The 24,232-nt window shown below is 41.0% G+C and overlaps 1 protein-coding gene across 12 annotated transcripts in view; it reads left to right on the top strand.

Moving 5' to 3' along the window:
• Positions 1–24,232, top strand: part of PLEKHG1 (pleckstrin homology and RhoGEF domain containing G1) — a 103,074-nt gene that overhangs the window by 65,893 nt on the left and 12,949 nt on the right. For all 12 annotated transcript variants that reach the window (XR_014562473.1, XR_014562474.1, XR_014562475.1 and 9 more), the window contains 7 exons: positions 10,044–10,144; positions 14,015–14,084; positions 18,482–18,528; positions 19,011–19,161; positions 20,980–21,111; positions 22,737–22,919; positions 23,073–23,168. Coding sequence is in view for 7 of the 12 variants with exons in the window: in XM_083732146.1 (XP_083588272.1) it covers positions 10,044–10,144; positions 14,015–14,084; positions 18,482–18,528; positions 19,011–19,161; positions 20,980–21,111; positions 22,737–22,919; positions 23,073–23,168 (780 nt within the window). In the remaining 5 variants the exon portion in view is untranslated. The remainder of the gene's footprint in view (positions 1–10,043; positions 10,145–14,014; positions 14,085–18,481; positions 18,529–19,010; positions 19,162–20,979; positions 21,112–22,736; positions 22,920–23,072; positions 23,169–24,232) is intronic.

Genomic DNA, 24,232 nt, shown 5'->3' on the forward strand with positions numbered 1-24,232 from the left:
AATGTGTAGCTTCGGGCAATTCTCTCTGTTAAGTACATCACTAATCCGGAAAAGAAAATACTAGTCTGATGATGACACAAAAAAGCAGACAGCAAGGCAAAAAAGATTATCAAGGTTTGATATACAAAGGCATGTTTTCTTTAAAAAAAATTAATCCCCAGAAACAAGTCTTTTCCTGCACAGTTGCATTAGGTTCTTTAACTGCTGGTTTATAGTAAAAACCATCTATATGGAAGGCATTTTAAAGGTTCTTAAACAAGAATGAAATAAAACTGCTAAAGCAAGCAATTCTTATGTCCAACATACTTGTCCTGCATAGATCTGACTAGGGTTTAGAAATTTCAATACAGCTGCTAACCCAGTTTTCAAATCTTCTTATTTTCATAATAAAAACTGTTTACTAACTTATAGAGCATAAAATAACTGCCAGTTTTTCAGCTGGAAACATGAGCACATGTTAAGAGATAACATTGGTGACCTCCAGTGCTGGATATTGGAGAATTTCTTTTTTTAAAATAATGCTATATTTGGTTTAAGCTGCAATCTTACATTTCCTTCCCAAGTAGCCTTGGGAAGGGGTACAATGCTTCTCTGCCAGTGGAGAGCGAGGCTCACAGGCACTACTATTGCTGGAAGACGCAGCTTTATCCAAATTATGGGAAATTCTGCTGGTTTTGATGCCCTTCTGGCAGTGTTGCAGCATGTAGGAGACAAAACATCCTGCAGCAGTTCATCAAGGCTTAGGGCAGCTTAGACATGTTTGAATTACAGGGGGTCTGTATGCTTCAGGGCTCACAATTTGGCTTTGCTCTCTCCTTCCCACTTTAACCTTTCAGTCCCCATTCTGTCTCTTTTTAAACAGTGGAGAGGCTGCAAAAGGAAAGAGGCACGTGAAGCTTGAATGGGTGACCTTCTGTGTCCTAAACAATATCACCAATTCCTCCCGCAATTTTAGTGCTTCCTGCTAAGATTAATTTATGTGATGGTAGATGCATTTCTTGCTAGCTGTCTACTCAGTAGTGACTCTCAATTCACTCTAAAACTATATTTTCTTGAGATTCTAATGGAAGGTAGGAACATATTTGGCATAAAGGAAGAGTCATAATTTTAGACCTGGTTTATTACAGATTTCCATGAGAATTAAATACACCTTTTGGCGGTATCCCTTTTCTGCCCCTTCTTATTTTTGAGGAGTAGTTAAGAATTGGAGTAGCAATAAGCATGCTCAGATAGAGACTGAGAAGAACAAAGTGTCTTAGGCTTTTGTACATGTGCTGAGATTTTTGAATCGTTCCTCAGTTACTGATGCTGAAGACACCACGTGGCTTTTAAAAGGCCATGTCTGAAAAAACGTTGCATTGACTGTTCTTTCTTTCTAGCTGTTAGCTGAGCCCCTGCTGAGGAGTTGTAGTAAATGTGGCATGTGGGTAGTGCCTTACATGGTTGCCAGTATTAACGGCAGTTTCACTACACGATTCCTCTTGTCTTGGGGCTTTCTTCCCTCTGACTTCCTAAAAGAGTACAACTCTGCTCCCCTTTTTTGTATGCTGCCTCATATTTGGGGTCAATTATCGTTCTTAGGAATTTACTTTGTCCATGCAGCATGCTTTATCCCAGAAAGTAGTCTCTAGAGCAAGCAAAAATGCAGGGCAGTGTCTGCCCTGTGGCAATCGGCTTGACTTTGTCAGGAGCAGCTAAAATGTTAGAGGCTTTACCTTCACTTTGGCCTCCTGGGAAGGCAGTCATGAACATGCTTAGCACTATGACAAGTGGTATAATCATCTAGTAGCTAATTAGAAGTAAGATGGCATTCTCTGTGGTGTGATTAAAGTATTTCATATCACCTGGAAAAGGAAGGGCAGCTATTGTGGCCACGGAATCCTGTCTCCCAGCTCACATTTTCTCTTTGAACATATACGCAGCTTGAAAGACTAGGTGCACACTTGAATAATTATGCCCTTCGAAGCCACAGGCCCATTACAACATATGCAGAGTTAGGCATTACTGTTTTTCGAGGGCAGTTGAGCCTTAAAAAATATTTGCTGACAAGGTTGTATGAAATCTGTAGGACAGAGAAGCAAACACAGATTGATAGGTATATCCTCTAGCTCTGCTAGGCTCAGGTGTTTCATTTGCCCTGTGCTCCATGAATTGTGTGGTGTTGTTTTTAAGGCAGCTTAGAAAAATTAAGACGAACCCCATTCATTCTTAACCAAGATTTTGAACTGTTTCAAAACCTGGTTTCAAAATTTGGTGAGATCATGGCTTAGAGGTGGCTAATCTTAGAAGCTTCTGGCAGCTCCCTGTGTTCCTAACCATCCTGGCTGGGGCTGATGGGAGCTGGATCCCAACGACGTTTGGGAGAGCCCCAGGTTAGCAATTTCTCCCATATTCAAGCATTAAAGGGGTGCTATGATGAGGGAGAAAGTGAATGTACTCATTGGCCCCCAGGACACTCTGAGGTGTCTCTGCCACCCAACCAAGCCACCTTCCACATGTTAGAGGGTGAGGGTCTTCAGCAAGGACCCTGCTATACTCATAGGGTACTCCTTGCTCATGCAGGGCTTTATATAAAGCAGGCTCCCCACAGGACACCCTCTGCAATGCAGAGTAGCAGTGACTGATTGGGGCATAACCTGCCAGTGAAGGAGTGAGGAAACACCAGCCTGTCAGTCAACCTTGGCCTACCATGTTGTTTCCACACAGTGATGTCAGCCAATGGGCAGGAGAACAGGGTTTAATCCTGCATTGGCTGTATGCCCTTGAAGTGTTAGTGATGATTAACATTGATGAGCATATGATTCTTAGACATCATTACAAGTTGTGTTCCAATGAAATGTTACTGCTCAGTCTTCTTCTGTAGCTGTGATTATGTTGGTGTGAATAGGTTGCTGGTCTGGGCATAGGATGCGCTTGGAGTTTTGCTCCAGGTCAAGCACCACTGGGAAGGAGCATCATTCCAGATCTTCAGTGTTTTTCTGTTTCTGCCTCGGGTGGCAGAAACTCAGCAAAACTGGATCTTTGTCACACACAAACACACCCCGGATGTACACCAATAGTCAAAAGTAACTATGCCAGTTTCTTAATCCTGACCATTGGAGAATATTTCAAAGTTGCCTGTAATAGCTCAAAGCTGATTTCAACAGCTGGGTGGGATGCCACAACACAAATTGGTACGTAATTCTTCAGTAATATAAATGAATGCTCTACAGATCCTCCTTTAATCTTTTTTTATACACCTGCTGAGTGGAAAAGACAGTTTGCTGGCACTCCTAACTGTATTGAGCTATAGAATTGCCCCAGAAGATTAACACTATTGTACCTGCTGCTCTTGTTAGCAATGAATGGATCACTCAACCAAACGGTTGGTTGGCTGACTAGCAAACACTGTTGTGTATGCAAATAAAAATAGATAAAAAGGGTGAGAGTTAATCTGTTTCAGCTTTTGGAAATCTCTGGTTCTTTTATTAGGAAGGAAGGGAAGAGAATGTTAAATGCAATATACAGGACAACTGGTTAGCCGCCGCCCCCCCCCCCTCCGAAATTATTCCTGTAACAAAACTAAATGATGCTACTGCTTTAGAGAAACATAAATAAACAGAGTGTAAGTTTGGTGGCAGTGGTGTTCTAATTATTTTATCTTATTGTAAGCAGGTTGCGGCTTGTATAATTGTCAACTAGCCATTTTGCACAACTGATTTCTTATTGATAAGCCTGTGCAGGATTTCCCTAGAAGGGTCTCAAATACATCATGGAGACCTGCTTATGAATTACCATTGCAAAATACAAAATCTGACTTCCAACATGTATTGCTCTTGGTTAGTGTAGCTCCCCAGCTTGCCATGGACTGAGGTTCACCCACAGTAGGATACCTTGGCAGGAATGCTTTCCAAAGAGTATCACCATGGGTTAAATTCAAGAGATCTTATCCTTTTCCCCACATATAATTCCTGAGGTATCTGACATTGTTATGGTTACGTTTTGAACCTTTCAAGTGGATAGGGAAGTCTGGACTGGGTCAAGAAGCATGGTTTTTCTTCTCTGTAGGCTTAATAGCCTATGGCTTAATAGATTTTATAGATGGGATAGCATACATTTGCAACATGCAGAGCTATATTTCTTGTTAGAGTAACATGTAATAATGAGGCCAATGACAGGTGTGACATTAAGGGTTGTTGTGTATTCTAGATGAATTGGTTTTGTGGATTCCCATGACCTCCTTAAATTTACTAAATCACCTTGGAAAGTAGGTGGAAGCAATTCAGTACTGTTCTGTCTTTTTATGATTGAAAGGGTCATTAATACAGTTGTACCTCGTTTTGCGGCTGGGATCCGATTGCAGCCTGGAATAGCATTAAGTAGCTTTTGTTTGCTGCTGCAACACACTGTTGATGCATTTTAAACTTGTGGTCAAATAAGACCCCTAGATCCTTTTCACATGTACAGTGGATCCATCCCAGAGCCCGTCCGTAACGTGAAAAGCCCACAACTCAAAGTGCCACGTCTGCGCAGGTGTGTGGTGCAAGCAGACGCATCATGAGGTATGACTGTACTACTGACAAGCCAGGTGTACCCCATCTTATATTTGTGCAGCTGGTTCTTACTGCCTATGTATAGAAACTTACATTTGTCCCTATTGAAAGTCAATTTGTTAGTTTGGTTATTTCAAGTGTATTTGATTTGAACCTGATTAAGCTGTTCTGATCATGGCTACTGATTTATATTGGTGTGACTGCAGAACCGTTTCAAAAATATCTGTAGTGATAAGGATTATTATAAGGTTTTTTTCTAGCAAAACTAGCCTAGGATAACACTTTATTTGCAAGTATGTGTTGCTTCAGTTCTCTGCCTCCTGACATTAGTATCTCACTAGGAAATGGTCTGCTTTTGGTCTTATAACATGCTTTATTTAAATTTGAAACCGAGGAAAGAGCTAGCTGTATAGAAATAAAGCCTGATCTTTTGTAACCCTGCATATTTTTTCACGGAGCAGGAAAAGGCTTTTAATCTATAGTCTTCCAAAAATGCTTAAACCAAGCCCATTCTTGGACTATTTTATATATGCATAAGTATTGAAAAACAAAGAATTGTTTTTGTTTCTGTTTCTGAGAAAGTGATCAAAATTGCCCATCTATTGCCTCTTGCTAAACCTGTTTCTCAATTCAGGTAAGCACTGTTTATATAGCAAGTGATAAATGTGTTAATAATCTAGTTAATTCCCATATTCTGTTTCTGTGGCTGAAGTGTCTTTGTTGATACAGCTTTGTTGATGTGCGAGACACAGTAATCTTTTAACAGGCTTTCTTCTCAGTGCTATGAATAGTAAATGATCTGATGTCCTCACTATTACATGGCTGAGAAAATAGCATGGGAAAGCCACAGTCCTTTTCTCACATTGAGTCTTTTTCTGTATGCCTTATATTATGCTTCCCCACAGTGTATGCCCAAACCTTTCCTACATCTGGGGCTTACACCTATGAACTCAGACATTCCCATGTTTATCATGCTGCTTTGGCTATAGAACAGAGGTCCCTAACCTTTTGATGCCAAGGGAGCATATTTGACAATCTAAGAAAAATAAGGAATACCCATTTCAAAACTAGTGATGCTAAGACACTCCCCCTCACACACAGAAAAAAGGGCAAAACACCTATGCTTCCCCCCAAAAATAAATAAAACAAAAAAGATAACATTTCTCCTTTTTCTTCTCCAGAAACAGCAGTGAATGTTTTGCTGTAATTTCAGGGAGACAATAAGACTTGGCTCTGATAGGTTTAATAAAGATTCATAGACCATTCCATTATGACGGTTGCCAGCTATGCGATTAGGGAGTTTCCAGCCTTTTTATTATGGCTTCATATGCTTGCAGCTGCTGTGACATTGTTTGCCGCTGTAGTTTTGGTTGACCTTAAAGGGTCTAAGAATTCTTAAACAGAAAAAACCCCAGAATCTTTGTTGCATAGCTTTGATCATTTTCCTTCAGAGACTCACTGAGGGATCAAGTTTATTTCTAAATGACATTTCTGTTTCCAGGTTGAGTTTGCAGAGCTATTAAATGACCAGGCATAACATGATGCAACGATGCATCTCTGGGGACTGGGTTGTTGTTGTTTTGGTTCCATCTGCTGTATTACACTTCATGATCATGAGAAAGTTGACTTGTTCCTTCTCTTGTCACACTCTTATCACAACTCTCACAACCTATTGCCTGCTAAGAGTTTTCCAACAACTTTTTTTCAGCCCCTGCCAGCTGAAAAAGTGGTTATGACTTGTAGACCCTTCCATGCACATTGCTCAACACCTCTGCATTATATACTCCTTAAGTGCTTTTGCTTGGCTGGAATTTGTCCATGAACTCTGATGAACCGTTTGCTTACTTGGATAGAGAATAGAGGGGGGTGGGTGGGTAGAAACTAGCCTACTGTACGAAGGTAACATTTACATTAAATTCTCTACCTTTTGCCCCTGCCCTGGACCTGCCTACTACTGACATGTGGCCCTCAGCAAATTGTCCAGAAGGGAATGTCATCATCAAACCTTTATTGGCATCACATACAAACATTCAAAATAAATAGGCCAGTGCGATCTTGTCATCATTTGAACAGTACAGTCATTTGCCAAAGGGAAGAAGAGGCGAGCAATCTATTTCACCATTGTGGATCTCCAGCAAGGGCAGGACCCTGTAGCGTACTTCGGCAACAGAAAATCAAATAGAGGAACTTAGCTACTGTCTTGGTGAGCTCCTGGTCTCTCCCCTGCAATAAGAAGCGTATAATCTCTGTCTCTGGTTTCCATGTTGGAATACATAGATGGTCTAAAAATTGTTGGCGGAGATCATCATACATTTTACATTTAAGGGCCATGAGTTTCTACCAGGTGGGCATCACATGGGCAGATCCTATTTCCTTCTACCATACCTGCAAACCTACCCCAAAGGAGGTTAGAAGGGTTAGAATTGAATCTAGCCAGAGAAAAAGCCCAGAAGAGACTATTGCCCTTGGGCTAAATAAGTTTTCCCTGCCAATAGAGTATAAGTTGCATCTCTCTGCAAAACACACAGATGTGTGGACCTGTGCACAGGTGTACTATTTAATCCTGTTCCCCAGATGTACCTGAAAAAGATGCACAGGGAACCCTTCTAATCAGCTGTTTGGTAGGGAAACATCCAGAGGGCCTCATGAGTAGCTCTGTATCGTGTGATGTGAACTGCAGACTGAGGAAAGGGGATATTGAAGTTCTGTTAGAAGAAATAACACACTCTCCATTAAGCCTTTTGATGCAGTTTATTTTATCCATTTCCCGCCCAGTGTTTATTGTGCAATGTAAAGCTTTTATAGTTCTCTGAAGATTGTTTTGTAGTGTTATATGGTGACATTATCTTGTGGCTAACAAGATGTCAGAAGTCTGGGGGGCAGGAATCAGAATGTCGGTAGACTAGTTCAGTAATTTCACTTACAAATACTTGTCCAAAACTATTGATGGTTGTGCCAAATATCCAACAGATAACTTGACTAGCCTGCTTATAAAGCAATCATCAGGTACTTTGGCAATACAGATATTATGTATTACAATATATTGTGTGTTTCATTATGTATCATTGCAATATAGGTATCTGTATTCTCATGATATTTTAGTGTGGTTTAGTCAAAGTAGTGCCCTCCCACTATTGTTGGACTCTAACTCACATTAACATTCACCAGCATCGCCAAGGGACCGAAATGATAGGAAAACATCACTTGGATGGACCTCATTCACTACCTCCGCTTTTGTTCTTTTTCACATCAAACAACATTTGCTCTTATAAAAGCAAATTATGAAGCACTTTAAAGTAGTAAGGTTTCTATATACGTTTTTGTCACTTTTTAAAAGCTGGTTACTGTGGGTCTGTAGTTGTTGTTAGGGCAGGCTCAGTTTGTTACATCTCATTCTATTGAACGTAAATATGTGTTAGAAATTACAACTGGGAATGAGCTTTTCCTGTTTTGTACTCATTTTTTCCACCCTTTTGACCCAGGTTACAGTGTGTGTGTGTGTGTGTGTGTAGCAATCCTTTCTGCTTCATGAAGCCTCTTAAGTCTCAGCTCCAAGGGAGACTGTGAGTGAAACCAAAAGGTCACACACAGTTTTGGGAAGCCCCCGGGACATTGTTATAATGACTTAATGCACAAACATATTTTAAGAGAACAGATTTAATGATGAGGTCATAAGTTAATGGAGGCTGGGTGGAAAGGAATGTAGAGGTGTAGATCATGTATGCCAGAATGTTTAATGTCATGGAGCTTCCTTGTTGTAAAGCCCCGGGTGTGTAGATATAAAATTGCATTTTGGTTAGGTGATGCTCTTTGGTGCTGGAAGTCAAAACCTGCTTATATGTGGACAGAACTAGTTAAGAACTCATGTTCATCTTTATGTGCTGTTCTTGGTGCTACAATATTTTGTTTTGCTTGTTTGTTTAAACGATCAAATTATTTAGAAAAGTAAACCTATTGTGAACATGCCCAGTGATTTTTCTCAAATAAGTTTTCCCTTTGTTTTTATCTGATTCTCTCATGTGGGTTTTGGAATTCAGTTACTATATAACAAGATCCTCATGGTGTAGCTGACATTTCCCAGAATCCCTTGAATTCGGCGCTATGGAATGTTGTGTTGCCATTGGTAAAATGCCACCACACGTTGTCTAAACCCTCAGGCTCAGGATCATGTCAGGGTTTTGTTAACATGGTTCCAGCTGTTCTCACTCTTAGTCTATTGTTTTCCTTTCTCCTGCAGAGTTTCTTTATAAATGTTATGGAAGCACACTAGGCCTTTTGTTGTTGTGTTAAATAGTAGTTTTAATGCTAGTTCACACAGGTATTTGATTATCATAATATCAGAACGACTTCGAGTTCTAACACCTATGAGAGAGATTTGGCACTCAAAGTCTCCCGAAGCAGTATTTTTCAATGGAGTCAGTTTCCACACTAAAACCCCACTACCACCATAGATTTAAAACAATATGATGCCACTTTAAACAATCATGGCTCCCCCCAAATAATTATGGGAGCTGTAGTTGGGTATGGGTCCTGAGAGCAGTTAGGAGACCCTTATTCCTCTCTTAGAGTTGTCATTCCCAGAGATCCTCGTGAAGAGGGACTGATGGTTAAACCCAGTGCTTCTTTCTGGGGGGACACAGGGGTACTCATACCCCTAAACATTTTGTGAATCTAAGTTTGGTCTCATTGAGGGGCAGTATTTCAATATGAGTAGGAAAATGAGAGTACCCCTAAACATTTTTTTAGGGGGGAAAAAGCATTGGTTAAACCACTCTTGGTACTGCAGTTCTGGAAGGGCCTGTCTGGTAACCTGCAAATCACTGTTTTAAAGTAAATCTTCCCCAATTAGTTTATAGCTGTCTTGCTTGTGTGACCAAAAATGTAATCTCCACAACTAAATAGCATGCAGATTAATCTTCTCTGCAATATGTTCCCGAGCACATGGAGTTTCTCATTAGTATACCAGGTGGGGGCTGCAGAAGAAGAGAGACCTTGTTCTTTATAAACTGGGAACCAGGACGTTTATATTGCATTGTGTTTGAGAGTTTTAAAAGTGCTTTTTCAATAGCTCTGAAATATGGTAATACTTTTCCAGGTCTCCTCTTATCTGTATGAAGTCCATGTGCTATAGTGATGATACTTTATGTTGTTTTTAAAAGAAACCCTGCTTAATATAGGAAGATGTCATTGACCTTATTGAGTAATTAATGGAGATAATTAAGCTGTCACTGTGGGTGAAATCTGAATACGTTGCAGCTTGAAAAACATGCACAGTCTGAGCAGCAAAGCATTCAGTCTTTGGGTTTATTCCTTTGGTATTGGTGAACAGATAAGTATTGTTATTTTCCATAATGGAAGGACTGTTCAGTGTGGCGCTACTGAAGGGATTAGTGTAATATAAAGTGAAATTGATCTGGAGCAGACTCCTCTTCCACAATTAAAGATAGTTCCATTTACTGAGGAAGAAAAGAGCAGACATGTTTAAGACAACCCTTTTCATTTATTTCATAGGATTACCTTGATTGTATCACTGACCAATCCAAGCTCTCTTTGGGGATGGAGGAACGATCAGCTTTGTTTGGAAACATAAAAGATATCTACCATTTCAACAGGTGAGTAAATATTGGACTTAAATGAAAACATATCTGGGGACCACAAATCCAAGCTTTTGTTCATTCGTGCACTCCCCCCAACAGATTAAATATTAAAGTAATACTAAAATAGGGGTGGTTGGTGCTTCAGGCCAAAGTCCCCCCAAAGGTATCTGTGCTGTGAAAACAAATGCTAGCACAAGACAGTTACGGGACTTCCCAACTGCCATTGGAACAAGTGCCAATGGAATAAGCCCTGCATATGAATGGGTAGGGATTGAGGCATGTTTTAAAAGAGAGGTAGAGCTGGGTATCCGCATACTGGTGAACACCCAGCCCAAATCCCCTGAAGATATCTCTCAGTGGCTTTGTATAGATGTTAAAAAGCGTGAGGGAGAAGACGGAGCCCTGAGGCACCCTACAGGGGACCAGACTCTCATCCTCCAACACCACTTCCTGGACATGGCCTAGGAGGAAGGAGTGGAACCACTGCATAACAGTCCTCTCAGCTTCCAACCCCCGTAAATGAAGGTCAGTCGAAGGCAACCTTCCCTCACTTGGGCAGCAGCCCCAAACAATTTACAGGCAGCAGCCCTGAGCAAGGGAAGACCAATCTGTCAGTACCTGCTGGTGAGTTTCTGTACCAGTTCTTTAGGCAGGAAGCTTTTGCTTCAGTCAGAGAGGTCCTCCTCATACTTTTGGGTTTTATTTTTATTTATTTATTTGCATTTTCCTGCACTGCTTATTTTCATTGAAGGTAAGAAGAACCCTTCCATTTCTTTTTCTAATTACCTTCTAACTACCTCTAATTAGCTTTTGCAGATGAATGTCATGGAATCATGGGGATAACAAGCTGAATACCCAGTCATTACTTTGTCAGATTTTGTGGTGTAGATGAAGATAGCATAAAAGTACACATTCCTCCATAGTTGGTTCCCAAAACAGTTCAGTTGTGCACATGCACTTGTTTGCCCACAAATACTACCCTTGTAGTCCAGAGATTAAACATCTGACGATGTAGCTTTGTATTGCAATAGTACTCCATGTTCATATTTAGATTATGTAATTAAAGAGCGATGGACTACAGGGTCAAAGATCTAATATGGGCTTTAGTGTAAAGTGCTGCTGGCATAGATAACTGTTATCTTGCATCAAGAGTTGGCCGGCATAGGGTTCTGCCCCTTCTTTTTAAATGTATGCCCCTTTTAAAAACATTTTACGTAGTCATTTCTGCAGACATGCAATACTGAACAATTTCTCTACTTTGACCTATTGGCTTCTTGTCAAGAAAAGCCTTTGCTAAGTAGTGCCAGGCAATGCATACAAACATGAAATTTAAATTAAAAGATAAAGACGTGTAAAAGAATGGCCCTCTAAGTGGTTTTGGCTGCTAGACTTTTTACTGCATTTCTCTCTCTTTTTCAGTTTTTGGCAGCCTGACGTTCACTAGGCACGGCACAGACTTGTCAGGGCATTTGAAAAATGACAGTCAGCTTTGGATTATTAATTCTTTGAAGCCATTTGCTATTCTTCATTTGTAAAATTTAACCTTCTGCCTGGACCGGGAGAAAATGAGTGATTCCCTCCCTTTACTATTCTGTAATGTCTTGATCCTACAGAGATGCAAGGACCTAATAATATTTTTACAAACAGCCCCCCTCCCCAATACTATGCAACTCTTTCAGGAAAGAGTAATTGTAAGCAGGAACAGGAAGTACAGAGCTGTGGGCACCAAGCACAGGGATTAAATAGGCCATGACTTAAAATAAAGAAATGTGGGAACGAGAACATAGCTAATGAGACAAAGTGTGAAGGGATGCTGGGACCCACTCAAATGAGATGATCAAGGATAACTAGCCAAGATGCCCCTTGGCACAACTGTACTGACCTTTTAAGCTAATGCCCATTTTCCTCCTCTAGTAAAGAACATACTGTGAGGTAGGTTCCTCACTGGAGTTGCTGGTTGACATTATTTTCACAACCAAAAGCAGCATTCCCCATCATAAGCTGCTGTGTAGCTGTGTGAATGCTTGCCATTCCCTGTCTCACTGGGATGAATCTGCCATTCATCTCCTAGCCAATATACAGCAACTTTCCCATTGTATGCAACCTGCACCCAATAAGACCTGGGTTGTTTTCACAGTTACCTGGGGAAAAGTTCCCTGGAAGTCGGTGGAATGTATTTCTGAGTAACTATGGTTAGGATCACATGCCGAAGGTTAGGCTAAATATGATACACAGAGACATATGCTTCTTTCTTCCACAGTCAAATCAAAAGAGTTGGGGTGGGGATAAAGCACAACTGTGCGCTCTGTGTTAGTCTGTACTTGATGTTGCAAGCCTATGCCTGCTCCGTAGCAACAACCTCACTGATCTCAAAGGGCCTGCTAAGTGAAATGCAAAGAATCAGGTTTGTAACTGTAAGTTCAGTTACTGATGGATGCTTTTGATATTTCCTCCCCAACAGCAGACTAATGAGACTGTGGCAATCCTGATTATCTTTGGTGCCTCTAAATCTGCTGTAAAGCTTATAAACTTACCCTGCTAATTATCCACTCAGTTTTGTTTAAAAATAAGCATGCATCCACTTACAGCAACAATTAATGTCAAAATCTATTTGGCTACCAGCGTGTCAAAAGTTAAAAGAACAGCTCGCACGTGAGAGCCTGCTTATAAACACAACAGGGCAGGGTTGTTTGCGTGTATGGCCTGGTGCAGGAAACCATTTTATACTTTGCTGTCTCTCTTCCACCTTTCCTAAGTAGTGTAAGCAGTGCAATGACTTATGTTTTCTCTCCTCGTTGTGATTCAAGGGTTTTTGTACATAATTGAGAAGGGAGTAGCAACCGAAGTGGCTAGAGAGAGAATCCTTCCTCAATAGGAGAGAGAGAGATAGGCATGTGGCCCCATAATATACAGCAGCACTATGGGTGCTACGTGCATGGATCAGTGTGCTTGTGCATGGAAGGCCTCCCTAGTGCTGCTCTTCATGCTCTTCTGCATGTTCGTGTTGCCCTTCCCATTCAAGGTTTTTTAAGCTACACAATACTCTCTCTGTGTGAAAGATAGCGACAGAGATACAGAAAGGTGCATGGTGATGTTTGTAAAAGAGCTACACTATGGAGGTGCAGGGGTGGAGGAAGGGGGTATGGTGGGTGCGGGTCACCCCGGGTGTCACCACTGAGGGAGGGTGACAAAATGCCAGGCAGCACTCACCGTGGGGCCTGCAGTGCGCCCGAGCCACACATCTCTCCTGGGAGAGATGCAGTGGCTTGGGCACCCGCTGGCTCTGTGCTGCCCAAATGGTTGGCCCTCTGCCTACCCACCCCACCCCCAGCTGTAGTGCGGCTGAGTGTGAGGAGGCAGGCAGATTCTGGAGGCCCCGCAGTGTGCCCCACCCTCACCCCACCCCTATGGGTGGCTTGCCCTGCCCCTATGGGCGCGCCGCCTCAGGCTCCGCAGCGGCTTCCTCCGCCGCTCCCACTTTATCGTAGTCAGTACAGAAAAGAACTGGCTGTCTTTTAATGAAAGACAGAACTGGTGGTAGAGGCAAGAGTACAAGCAAAATGGTGAAGGCATGTCGGGAAAACGAAGGCAAATGCTGCATAATTTATTGATAGGGTAAGAATAAAGGAAGTGTTGGAATATTAGTAACCCAAATAACTAATGAGGACTTAGCCCTATAGCAAGTCATAATATTAAACAGGCTACTTTATTTCAAATATTATGTCAAGTGCAATGCTTATTTTGATTGTAGCTGGTATATATCAGTGTGTGGTTCTCCATATTTTTATTTTTAAAATGCAATTTTTCTTTCTTTCTTTCTTTCTTTCTTTCTTTCTTTCTTTCTTTCTTTCTTTCTTTCTTTCTTTCTTTCTTTGTGTCAACTAGTGAACTTCTGCAAGATTTGGAAAACTGTGAAAATGATCCTGTAGCTATAGCAGAATGTTTTGTTTCTAAGGTGAGTAATACTAAGGTGATATTGATCTGAGCTATAGCATATTACAGCCTCTTTGAATATAAAACTCAGGATGATTCAGTCAGTTCCCAAACGTCTGCAACTGAGTTAGCTGTGTAGTAAAGTTTTTCAAAGTTAAAAGAAATATTTTTTTATGGACATTAAAATATATTATTTCCTTCCCTCCCTAAATATTTCTGAACAGATCAAGAACTATGAAAACATTTTGAGACCATTTCCTTTTTCCTCACAGATCACTACCAGGACAGACTTATTGAAATGATTAAGAGCTGTACAATTGTACATCTGTGTCTCAGATCATTACAGCTTTTGCTAAATTCCTGTATATTATTACATTTAAAGGAAGAAAAGCAAATGTGACTCATCTCCTTGGGCTAAAGCTGTATTTATCATCTTTAATATTTTAAATATTTTCCTCTAGAACTGCCATAAAATAGGCTGAGAACACATTTGTCAAAAGGATTTTTTAAAAAAAATATCCATAGTTGCATGCCGTATTTGTTAGTAATTCAAATTATTGTGGTGTGTGACATAATCTCACATTTACTATGAAACTCTGGTATAAGAAACCTTTTTGAGTAAACAGGAAGAAATTAGGTTCCCATATAAAGGACTATCTCTAATGCCCCTCTTCCCCACAACCTTTGAAGTGGCAATGGTGAGTGGGAATTTCTCTCAAGACATGTGGACTACTTGTACATTTCTGTTACTGCATATATGGTATCCCATGGTATGAGTAATGAGTTGCCTGAGTGATTTCGTTAACACTTTTTTTTTTTTGCAAAGACTGCACGTAATTATCCAGCTCCTCTAATTCATATCTGATTATCCAATGTGCCAGCTTTGCAACTTGGCTATGTGGACTGGAAACCACATTCTGCTTCAGAGAATGGTGGATGAAGTCACCAGTATTCTACATGGTGCTATTCTCAGCTGTTTCTTGTATTTGGTGTAGGATTTATTCTTTTACCGTGACTGCTCATGTTTTATATTATGGACGTCAGTGGTGCTGTGGTCTAAACCACTGAGTTTCTTGAGCTTGCCAATCAGAAGGTCAGTGGTTCGAATCCCTGTGATGGAGTGAGCTTCCATTACTCTTTCCCAGCTCCTGCCAACCTAGCAGTTCGAAAGCACACCGCTGCAAGTAGATAATTAGGTACTGTTCTGGTGGGAAGGTAAATGGTGTTTCTGTGCACTTTGGTTTCCGTCACGGTATTCCATTGTGCCAGAAGCGGTTTAGTCATGCTGGCCACATGATCCAGAAAGCTGTCTGTGGACAAACGCTAGCTCCCTTGGCCTGAAAGTGAGATGAGTACCGCAACCCCATAGTCACCTTTGTCTAGGGCCCTTAACTTTTAAATATATAAATTATGGTAATAGCATTCCATTCCATCTAGGGTGAAATGAGTTCTATGGTTCCTGAACATGCTCCGTAGGTACATAGGGTGATCCTTAGCTGAAGCTGAACAGGTCAAGGTCTGATCAGGACCAAGGTGCAGCTACGTAATTTTAGACCCTGTACTTAATGTCCTTATGGGGTCCTGCTTTACGCTGCCATGTTGCAACATCAGTTGTGAAACACATAGTTAACACTTCTTTTCTTCTTGCCTCCTCCACCTGATTCAGCCATGCCATAGTTTACAAATGCAGCTGGTGAGGATGTAGGAGTAGAAAGTAGGAAATGAGGTCAGCAACTCTAAGAGTTTCAGTCTGGCACCTGAGGAAGGTCAGCACGGGTTAGGTTAGAAAGGACAGTCTAGGAAACTTGAAGTTCTCCTCTCTGTCTGCTTTTCCCCATGCATTCAGTCTTGGTATAATTCAAGACTTTATGTCTTGAATTATACCAAGTTTACTTTCTTGGGTGGTGGTGGGACTTGGGCAGGGCTCTCCTTACTGTGTTGCAAATATACTGACAAATGCCATTTAGTTTTGAAACTTGAAGCTCTGCAGCATAAATGTTTCCAGTTCAGTCTGGATTTTGCTTCAGGTTTCAAGTGACAAATACATTATTGCGTTTCAGAAGAATTGTACTTATTTTCTTCAAGTGTGGATATGGTTAGTTTTCTTGGCTTTGTGATTGGAACATCCTTTTTCATTCTTCTTATCAGCTGTGGTTGACTGAGGCATTTGAACTAACAGTACTGTGCTTTAAGAGAGGCAGATGTCCAAACTTTTGACTCTGGTCCATGGGCTTTATGTCTTTTAGATTCAGAAATAAGAGGACAGTTTTGTCCTTTCAGCTGGTAATCAGAAGGGGAAAGTTTAAGGCAGTTGTGAGCTGACTGCATCTGTTTCACATCTTCCACTCTCCCGTTCACCCCCTCTTTTTATTTTTTTTACAAGAGAGATTTTATTTGTCATGTTAAACTTCACACAGTAGAATCATCTGGAAATATATATGCCTAAAAATAAAATATACACAGATTTCTATGTTTTAAGTACTGCATGATGTTAACACTTTCATGGTCTACAGTATTTATGGCTCTCTGCTGGCCATGTTGCTGAGCTCTTGTTGAACATCAAAGGATCTTGCTACTATACATTATCTGTATAGTAATGCAAACTAGAAGTGCAGGTTTGATGGAACTTAGAAGGGTCTCAACATACAGCCTATCCTCCCCCCAACTCATAACATTATGATTTAATAACTATGAAATCTAAGCACAGTTATTGTAAGCTAGACTGCTATTTTCTGCTTTTTCATACTTTCTTTTTAAATTCTTATTTACAGTTTGGGTATAATTTTAATATTGAATTCTGCATTTGAGAAGCCATTGGTAGCCCCTGCCCCATTACATGTGATAACTAGAATGTGACTGGATTTCACCAGTGAATTACAGACTGTAACGTCTCTGTTGCAGATTGTGGTTTCACTTGATTACTACTTATTTGTAGGTGAAGCTTTCCACTATAGCTGGAGTTATTTTTAAAAGCGTGTGCATGACATAGGGTGTGATGCAAGCTTATTGTGTCTCGTGCCAGTGAAGATAGCTGTAAGTCTTCCCATCTTAAATAAAAGATTATCAGCAGAGGCTCAGCTGTAATCTGCCATAATTATTGGGTGGATTGTCACTGGATTGCATTTTAAGCAGGATAAGGAGTTTTTACTAATCCTAAAAGGAAAAAAGGCAGATAGCTTATGTTTTACCACACACTTATCATGTACCTTATCACAAACTGTGAAACACTACAGAAATCCTTATCACCATCCCCCAATCAAGACAAGACTGAGCAACAGGTGACCATCTTCAAGCATCTGCTGCCCTAAACAAAGCAAGGTGTGAACTGGAGGCTCCTGAGTAAAGCAAATTGCATTTATGACAGCCCTTTCCCTTACCTGTGACGATGACAATGGGCTAGCTGTAACTGCAGTCATCTTATTTGCATGTTACAACTTGCATGTGAATGTATGTTGAAGGTAAAGGTAAAGAACCCCTGACAGTTAAGTTGCGGCACTCATCTCGCTTTATAGCCCGAGGGAGCCGGCGTTTGTCTGCAGACAGTTTTTCTGGGTCATGTGGCCAACATGACTAAGCCACTTCCGGCAAAATCAGAGCAGTGCACGGAGATGCCGTTTACCTTCCCGCTGGAGCGGTACCTATTTATCTACTTGCAGTTTGATGTGCTTTCGAACTGCTAGGTTGGCAGAAGCAGGGACCGAGCAACGGGAGCTCAACCGGTCGTGGGGATTCAAACCGCCGACCTTCTGATTGGCAAGCCCAAGAGGCTCAGCCCAAGCGGCTCAGTGGTTTAGACCACGCACCATCCGCATCCCATGTTGGTGCAGAGCAAAATGGTTTGCATGAAATAGACCTTATGAACTGCTGAAATTACAGAATTAGTCTGTTTTTGTTTTGTTCTTTTTGTTTTGTTCTCGAGTCTTCAGGAGCTGCTCCTTGTGTTTGGAACTATGTGAAAGGTGCATTAGGTGCAGAATGGGAAATCCTGTTCCCTATTCCTGAAGATTATACAGGGGGGAAACCCCAAATGGTGGCATTGTATGTACACTTTCAAATAAGCTTCTATATAGCACCAATACTTGCCTATAGCAAATAAGAAATGGCTGCAGGGAAACTTGGCACAAGTCAGCTTTGTTGCTTCTTTTTAGATCACACATTTATTTCATTTAAAAAATAATAAAAGCATCTACAATAAAAACTTACTTAAAAATCAGTTTCCAATCCAATTCACATGCAGACTGGAATAAAGTTAATGAATTACATGCCTATCAATACGGAAGAGTAATTTTTTTTAAAAAAAATTTTTTTGGTAATATGTTGGGATTTTTTTACTGCTTTCAAATAAGTGTTCAGAATTTCTAGGGAGCTGTAATAAAATCAATATACTAAATCAGCTTCTCCCCTTTTCCTTATATTCAGAGTGAAGAGTTCCACATATATACACAGTATTGCACCAATTATCCAAGGTAGGAGTACCTTATTTTTGTGTGTGCTCTTTCCCTTTTATCATTTGAAAGGTGGTGAATAGAGAATGTGACCATAATGCTTCAGACTAACATTTAATCCGAACGGTATGCTTTACTGTTTGTGGATTATATTAGTAAGGCAAAGAGGATGAATGCTTCCTTGCCCATTAGAAAATGCAAGCAAGTAATTTTATGCTTATTTTAATTATGTTGCATGGTAATCAGTTATTTTGAAAGTAGGATGCTAAGACTTGTTACTTGTGTGGCATGCATGCATGGCAATCACAAGTTTGTAAACTTCACAGAACACTCCTGTTTATCTTGCACAAGAAATGCATAATGCTTGAAGTTGATCCTAAGCAGGCAGTCACTTGTAGGACCTATCATGCATCCAAAGCTGTGGAATTCTGTATAATATAGGATTAAAATAATAATAATAATAATAATAATAATTCTGAGAGCTTTATTGATTTGTTTTACAGGTCAGTGGCTGTACTTACCGAATGCATGAGGAACAAGTCCCTGGCCAAGTTTTTCAGAGAGAGACAAGAAGCTTTACAACATTCTCTACCTTTAGGATCTTACCTCTTAAAACCTGTTCAGCGGATACTCAAGTATCACCTTCTTTTGCACGTATGTTGTCATTTTAAGTGCCTCCTCTTCAGATAGTCAACAGGAACCTGGCATGGGGTGGCAGTCCAGATCAGCAGTGTGTTTCACATTGGGCCAGCAGCTACTCTTTATTCAAAAGTAAAGTGCCTAGTTTGAAGGAGGCCTGCTGAAGAGTGCAAATACTATAATGTGTAGCTAGGCTTTTGTGCTGCAGTCAAAAAAACAAGCAAGCACAAACTTTCTGATGAAAGCTCATGTGCCAGAAAGAAGTACTGTAACCTAGCCTTCACCCTGACATGCTAGGCTTCTGCAGATGTTGTATTTCCAACCCTTCCTGCCCCTTTCTCCATCTTTCTCCCCTCCTATGCTCATCAAACAGCTTCTTTTCTGATGCTGCAGCTTCTTCAGAAAACATGCAGTACAGACCTATACATATTTTCATAAAAAGAGTGCAGTGCAGTCCTGAAGAGAGCCAGTGTGGTGTAGTGGTTAAGAGCGGTAGTCACGTAATCTGGGGAACCGGGTTCGCGTCTCCGCTCCTCCACATGCAGCTGCTGGGTGACCTTGGGCCAGTCACACTTCTCTGAAGTCTCTCAGCCCCACTCACCTCACAGAGTGTGTGTTGTGGGGGAGGAAGGGAAAGGAGAATGTTAGCCGCTTTGAGACTCCTTAAAGGGAGTGAAAGGCGGGATATCAAATCCAAACAACTCCTCCTCCTCCTCCTCCTCCTCTTCTTCTTCTTCTTCTTCTTCTTCTTCTTCTTCTTCTTCTTCTTCTTCTGTACATCTTTACATACTGTGCTCATTGGGGCTTTTGCACTAGCTGGTGTGTTTAAAAGTGCAGTTTCAATTCCAGACAAGGGCAGCTGGTGAGGAGGGTGGGCCTGTATGAAGTCATCTAAGCCCAACAAAAAGGTTTCCCCCCCCCTTTTTTTTTTTGCATGCATGCATGGTGGTAGAGAAAGTACATATCTCTTCCTTTCTTTCCCATGGTTTTAACAATATTTTCAGAAATCTGGTTTCTTTTTAATGGTTATCATGTGCTTTCAATTAGGAGATTATACCCGTAACTACATTTCAGAGTCCAAAAATTTTAATCTGTAGTGTCTGCCTAAGTCTAATGCTCGGATGTAATTATCAAACTGAGGTTCTGTAGCCAAAAGTAGAGGCAAGAAAGCATACTGAATGACTGACTCATTTCTCTTATTGAATGCTAATAAATTCTGCTTTGATAGCTGCTACTATAACGCAGCAGAGTAATGCAGTTGCTGTAAGGATGCCTATATTACTTATGGCTCATGAAATCAAACACAATCCACTAGCCATTTAGGGCAGCCCATCAAAGGCTCATCAAGCCACCTATTTTTTGCAGCTTGCTGGAGACTTCAAAAATGGCCAGAATGTCACACACCTGATATGCCACAATACGTATCTGGTGGCCTTGATCAGTCACAAATTGTATGTGCTTACTGTTAGCAGAGGATATGCCAGTCTCGTCCAACTTTTCTGCCTCCATCCCAGTATAACACAGTGCCTTTACATTATCAGGATCCTGGAATCAAGAGGGGTTTGGAAAAAGGGAAAAGAGACATATACAATGGAGGTGGCTATCAGTGGGAAAATGGGGCTGAAGGAAAATCTCTCACGTGCAGGGTAAGGGGTTCTGTGCTGCATATTTTATAGACCAGGGAACCCTGCTGTAGAGACCAAAGAAGTGAACTGCAGTTGGGAGGAGCTAAGTGTCAGATTATTAACCGTAGTTTACCATCAAAACATTTTTGCAGACCTCTAGGAGTTGTAAATAGTTAAATAGTTCCCTCTTCATTGGCTTATTTACTAGGAGATAGAAAACCACCTTGACAAGGACACTGAAGGTTATGATGTGGTTTTAGAAGCCATAGATACGATGCAGAGAGTGGCGTGGCATATTAACGACATGAAGAGGAAACATGAACATGCTGTCAGGCTGCAGGTGGGTTGACAAGTTTTCCATATCAGTAGTTTTTATCTTTCTATCTGGTTTTTGGTTTATATAGATTGGGCACCAGGATTCTAAATGGCTATGGTTTTGCTTTCCTGCGCTTGCTAACAATAACAACATCTTTTAACATATGTGAAATTTGATCTTCCTATATTTTAAAGCATCGCACTCAACCATGGCAACTCCCAATTAATATTGTGGGGTGTGTTATCTGTTACATGTGAAAGTATCTTCAAAGTGTGCTTGAAAGGTTCTTCTGAAATCCGTGTCTGTGGAATGTACAAAAGACACAATTGTGCTTGCAAGCTTTCTTTGGAGAGATCAGAACCCAAATGTAAATCTTCCTTCTCTGTCAGAAGATGAAGTTTCGCTTGTACACCCACCCAGCTTCTTTGCAGTCAGTGATTCATTTGTAGTCTTAAAAACTTGTTCACATGGCTTATGACTGCCCAAAACATCTCAGAAATGCATATTTCCAAGTTGTGGATTGGTTCAGACATCATATTGGACTTCTGCTTATTTGAAGAAATCCTATAGGTGAATCCATTCACATAAGCAATGCAACTCTTAATTTGGGTGAGCTTCTATGATATCTGAGACTCTAATGAATATAATTTAAGTTGCTGTGGTTAACGTTTGTAAGTTTCAGGCATACATCTTGCATTGATAATGTAACTAAAGATACTGCAAGGACTTATGTGAATTCAAAGAGCAACCATATGCAAACTTACAGTAGGTTAACAGGAAGTATACAATTGCAGGCTGGCTGGAAAAGTAGCTAGTACTTTCCACTTCTTGTGTACTTCAGAGACCCTTTGATCACATAAGTTGTTTCTGACATCTTGCATCATTATAAAACACCCTCCCCTTCTTCCTATTCTTTTCCATATAGTGGCCCATCTATCTGTCTAATGTCCAGCCTTATGGCTTGCTAAGAACTCTCTCCTTGTGCCAACCTTCTCTCTTGCATCATCTCTAGGGGACCATGTAAGATAATCAGATAACAGTGCAGTGCAAATTGGCTGCATGTCATAAAATACACATCTGCCAACTCTGACATTTAGAAATAGATTTCTGTTTGCCTATCATATGACAAATGCCTGTATGCTGCAACGTACCGTGAGACAGCTGTAGTATTTCTGTTGATGTAGAACAGGAAAGGCAAACTCTCTGCCTGGGGACCTGATCCACACACATCCCTGCAAATGGTCATAAGCTGCATTAAGGTTCTGAAACCACATGGAGGCCTGCCTCCTGGTCTAAGGACCAGTTTTGCATCACAATTCCTGTGGTGGTCCTGCTGCCATTTCTGCTGCCCTGAGCTCTTCCTGTATGTGTGGTGGTGCAAATATGTGTATGAGGGAGAGCAAATGTGAAATGGTTATGCCCACCTAGGCCACGCACACTGCTAGGGTGTGGCCCTTGGAAGGTAGGTCTACAGAGAATGTGGCCCTTGGTTAGTCATCCCTGAGGTAGAAGCAATGCTTTTTCACACTGTTGATTAATAAGAGGAACATGATAGTGGCTTCATTACACAGCACTTGCCATGTGATATTTCCCAACGTTGTGTTTTTGATGTGCTTGCTTCATTATCCTACCCTCCTCCCTTTTTTCAGGAGATACAAAGCTTACTCACTAACTGGAAGGGACCAGACCTTGCTAGTTACGGCGAGTTGGTTTTGGAAGGAACATTCCGCATTCAGAGAGCCAAAAATGAGCGCACTCTGTTCCTCTTTGACAAGCTGCTGCTCATTACGAAGAAGAGGGAAGAGACTTTCACCTACAAAGCTCATATCTTGGTAGGTCTGTTTGTACTTGCAGGGGGAGGCTAAGGGAACAAGCAGCCCAAGGGTTGCAAAGAAGAGGAAATGGACTATGTCAAAATGTCCAAAATATAAATACCCATTCTGTGCACAAGATCTTCCTCTGACAAGCCTTTCTCTGTGTTGCAGTGTGGCAATCTCATGCTAGTGGAAATCATACCAAAGGAGCCTCTGAGCTTTAGTGTCTTCCATTACAAAAATCCCAAGATGCAACATACTGTTCAGGTATTTAAAAGCCATAACATACTGAATGCATTCTGAAACATGTTATTAAGGATATAATTTTCCTGATATGTATCCTGTGTATTGTAACTGAGGTTTGCACCACGTAGGTAGTATTCCACTTCCAGGTTTGTGCAGGAAAACCAGGCCCTATTTCCTATGATCTCAATCTATCCAATTGCCCCCTTCCTTTTGGAAGGCAGTACAATCCCAAATTAATGCACTCATGCAGTGGGAACATGAACAGCTTTTAATACCCTAAGGAGCAAATTGGACATGCACTTAAAAATGTTGCACCAATGGGGAATTTTTCCTAAGATTGAGAGAGAGCAATGGTTTTCATTCTGATCTCTATGATCTCTCCCCTTCCATCCAGCTGGCTCCATGTTATGCTTTGGGCTCCCTGGCCCTGAAGGAAAGAAACAAAAGATGCAACTGCATTCTACCTGTTTAAGTGCATACCTAGTTTGACCCTCAGCTTCTGTTTCATCTTTGCACTTTGAGAATTAGACAAGTAGGGATTTGGAAAGTGCATGTGTGCCTGAAACTGATAATAATATTTTGGAGACGCTTTATTTCACTGAATTTTGAACAGTAGGCCTCAATTCTGATCTTAGTTAATTCTTGGAGGAGGAAACCACAGGTCAATTTTAGATCTCTTCAGGAACAAGCAACCCAGCCTGCCCTGCACCACACAGCATGTTATACTGGTTATGCAGAAGTAATTCTTACCCTGCCCAAACCACTAATCTGCACAGGAGCAACATGATAACCTCATCGAAGGGGGAAGACAAGGAACTAGGGCATGCAGACACACAAGGCACTATTACAGCCTGTGGTGTTCAGCTTTGCTGTCTCACCATTTTCATGTTAGTTGCCAGTTGTGTTAAATAATTATATTTGGTTTTATAAATTGTTGTCAGCTACCAGACATAGAATAATATTCAGAAATATACTAAAAACATTTTATTCTGTTGACTGTAGAAGGATGTAGTGGAGCCAAGACATTTCTGACCTTTCTTGTGGAAAGCTGTATAGACCCCTGTATGGGTGACTCTGTGACTCTC

This window comes from Podarcis gaigeae (genome assembly GCF_964106915.1).
Source record: "Podarcis gaigeae genome assembly, chromosome: 3".
Lineage (NCBI taxonomy): Eukaryota > Metazoa > Chordata > Lepidosauria > Squamata > Lacertidae > Podarcis > Podarcis gaigeae.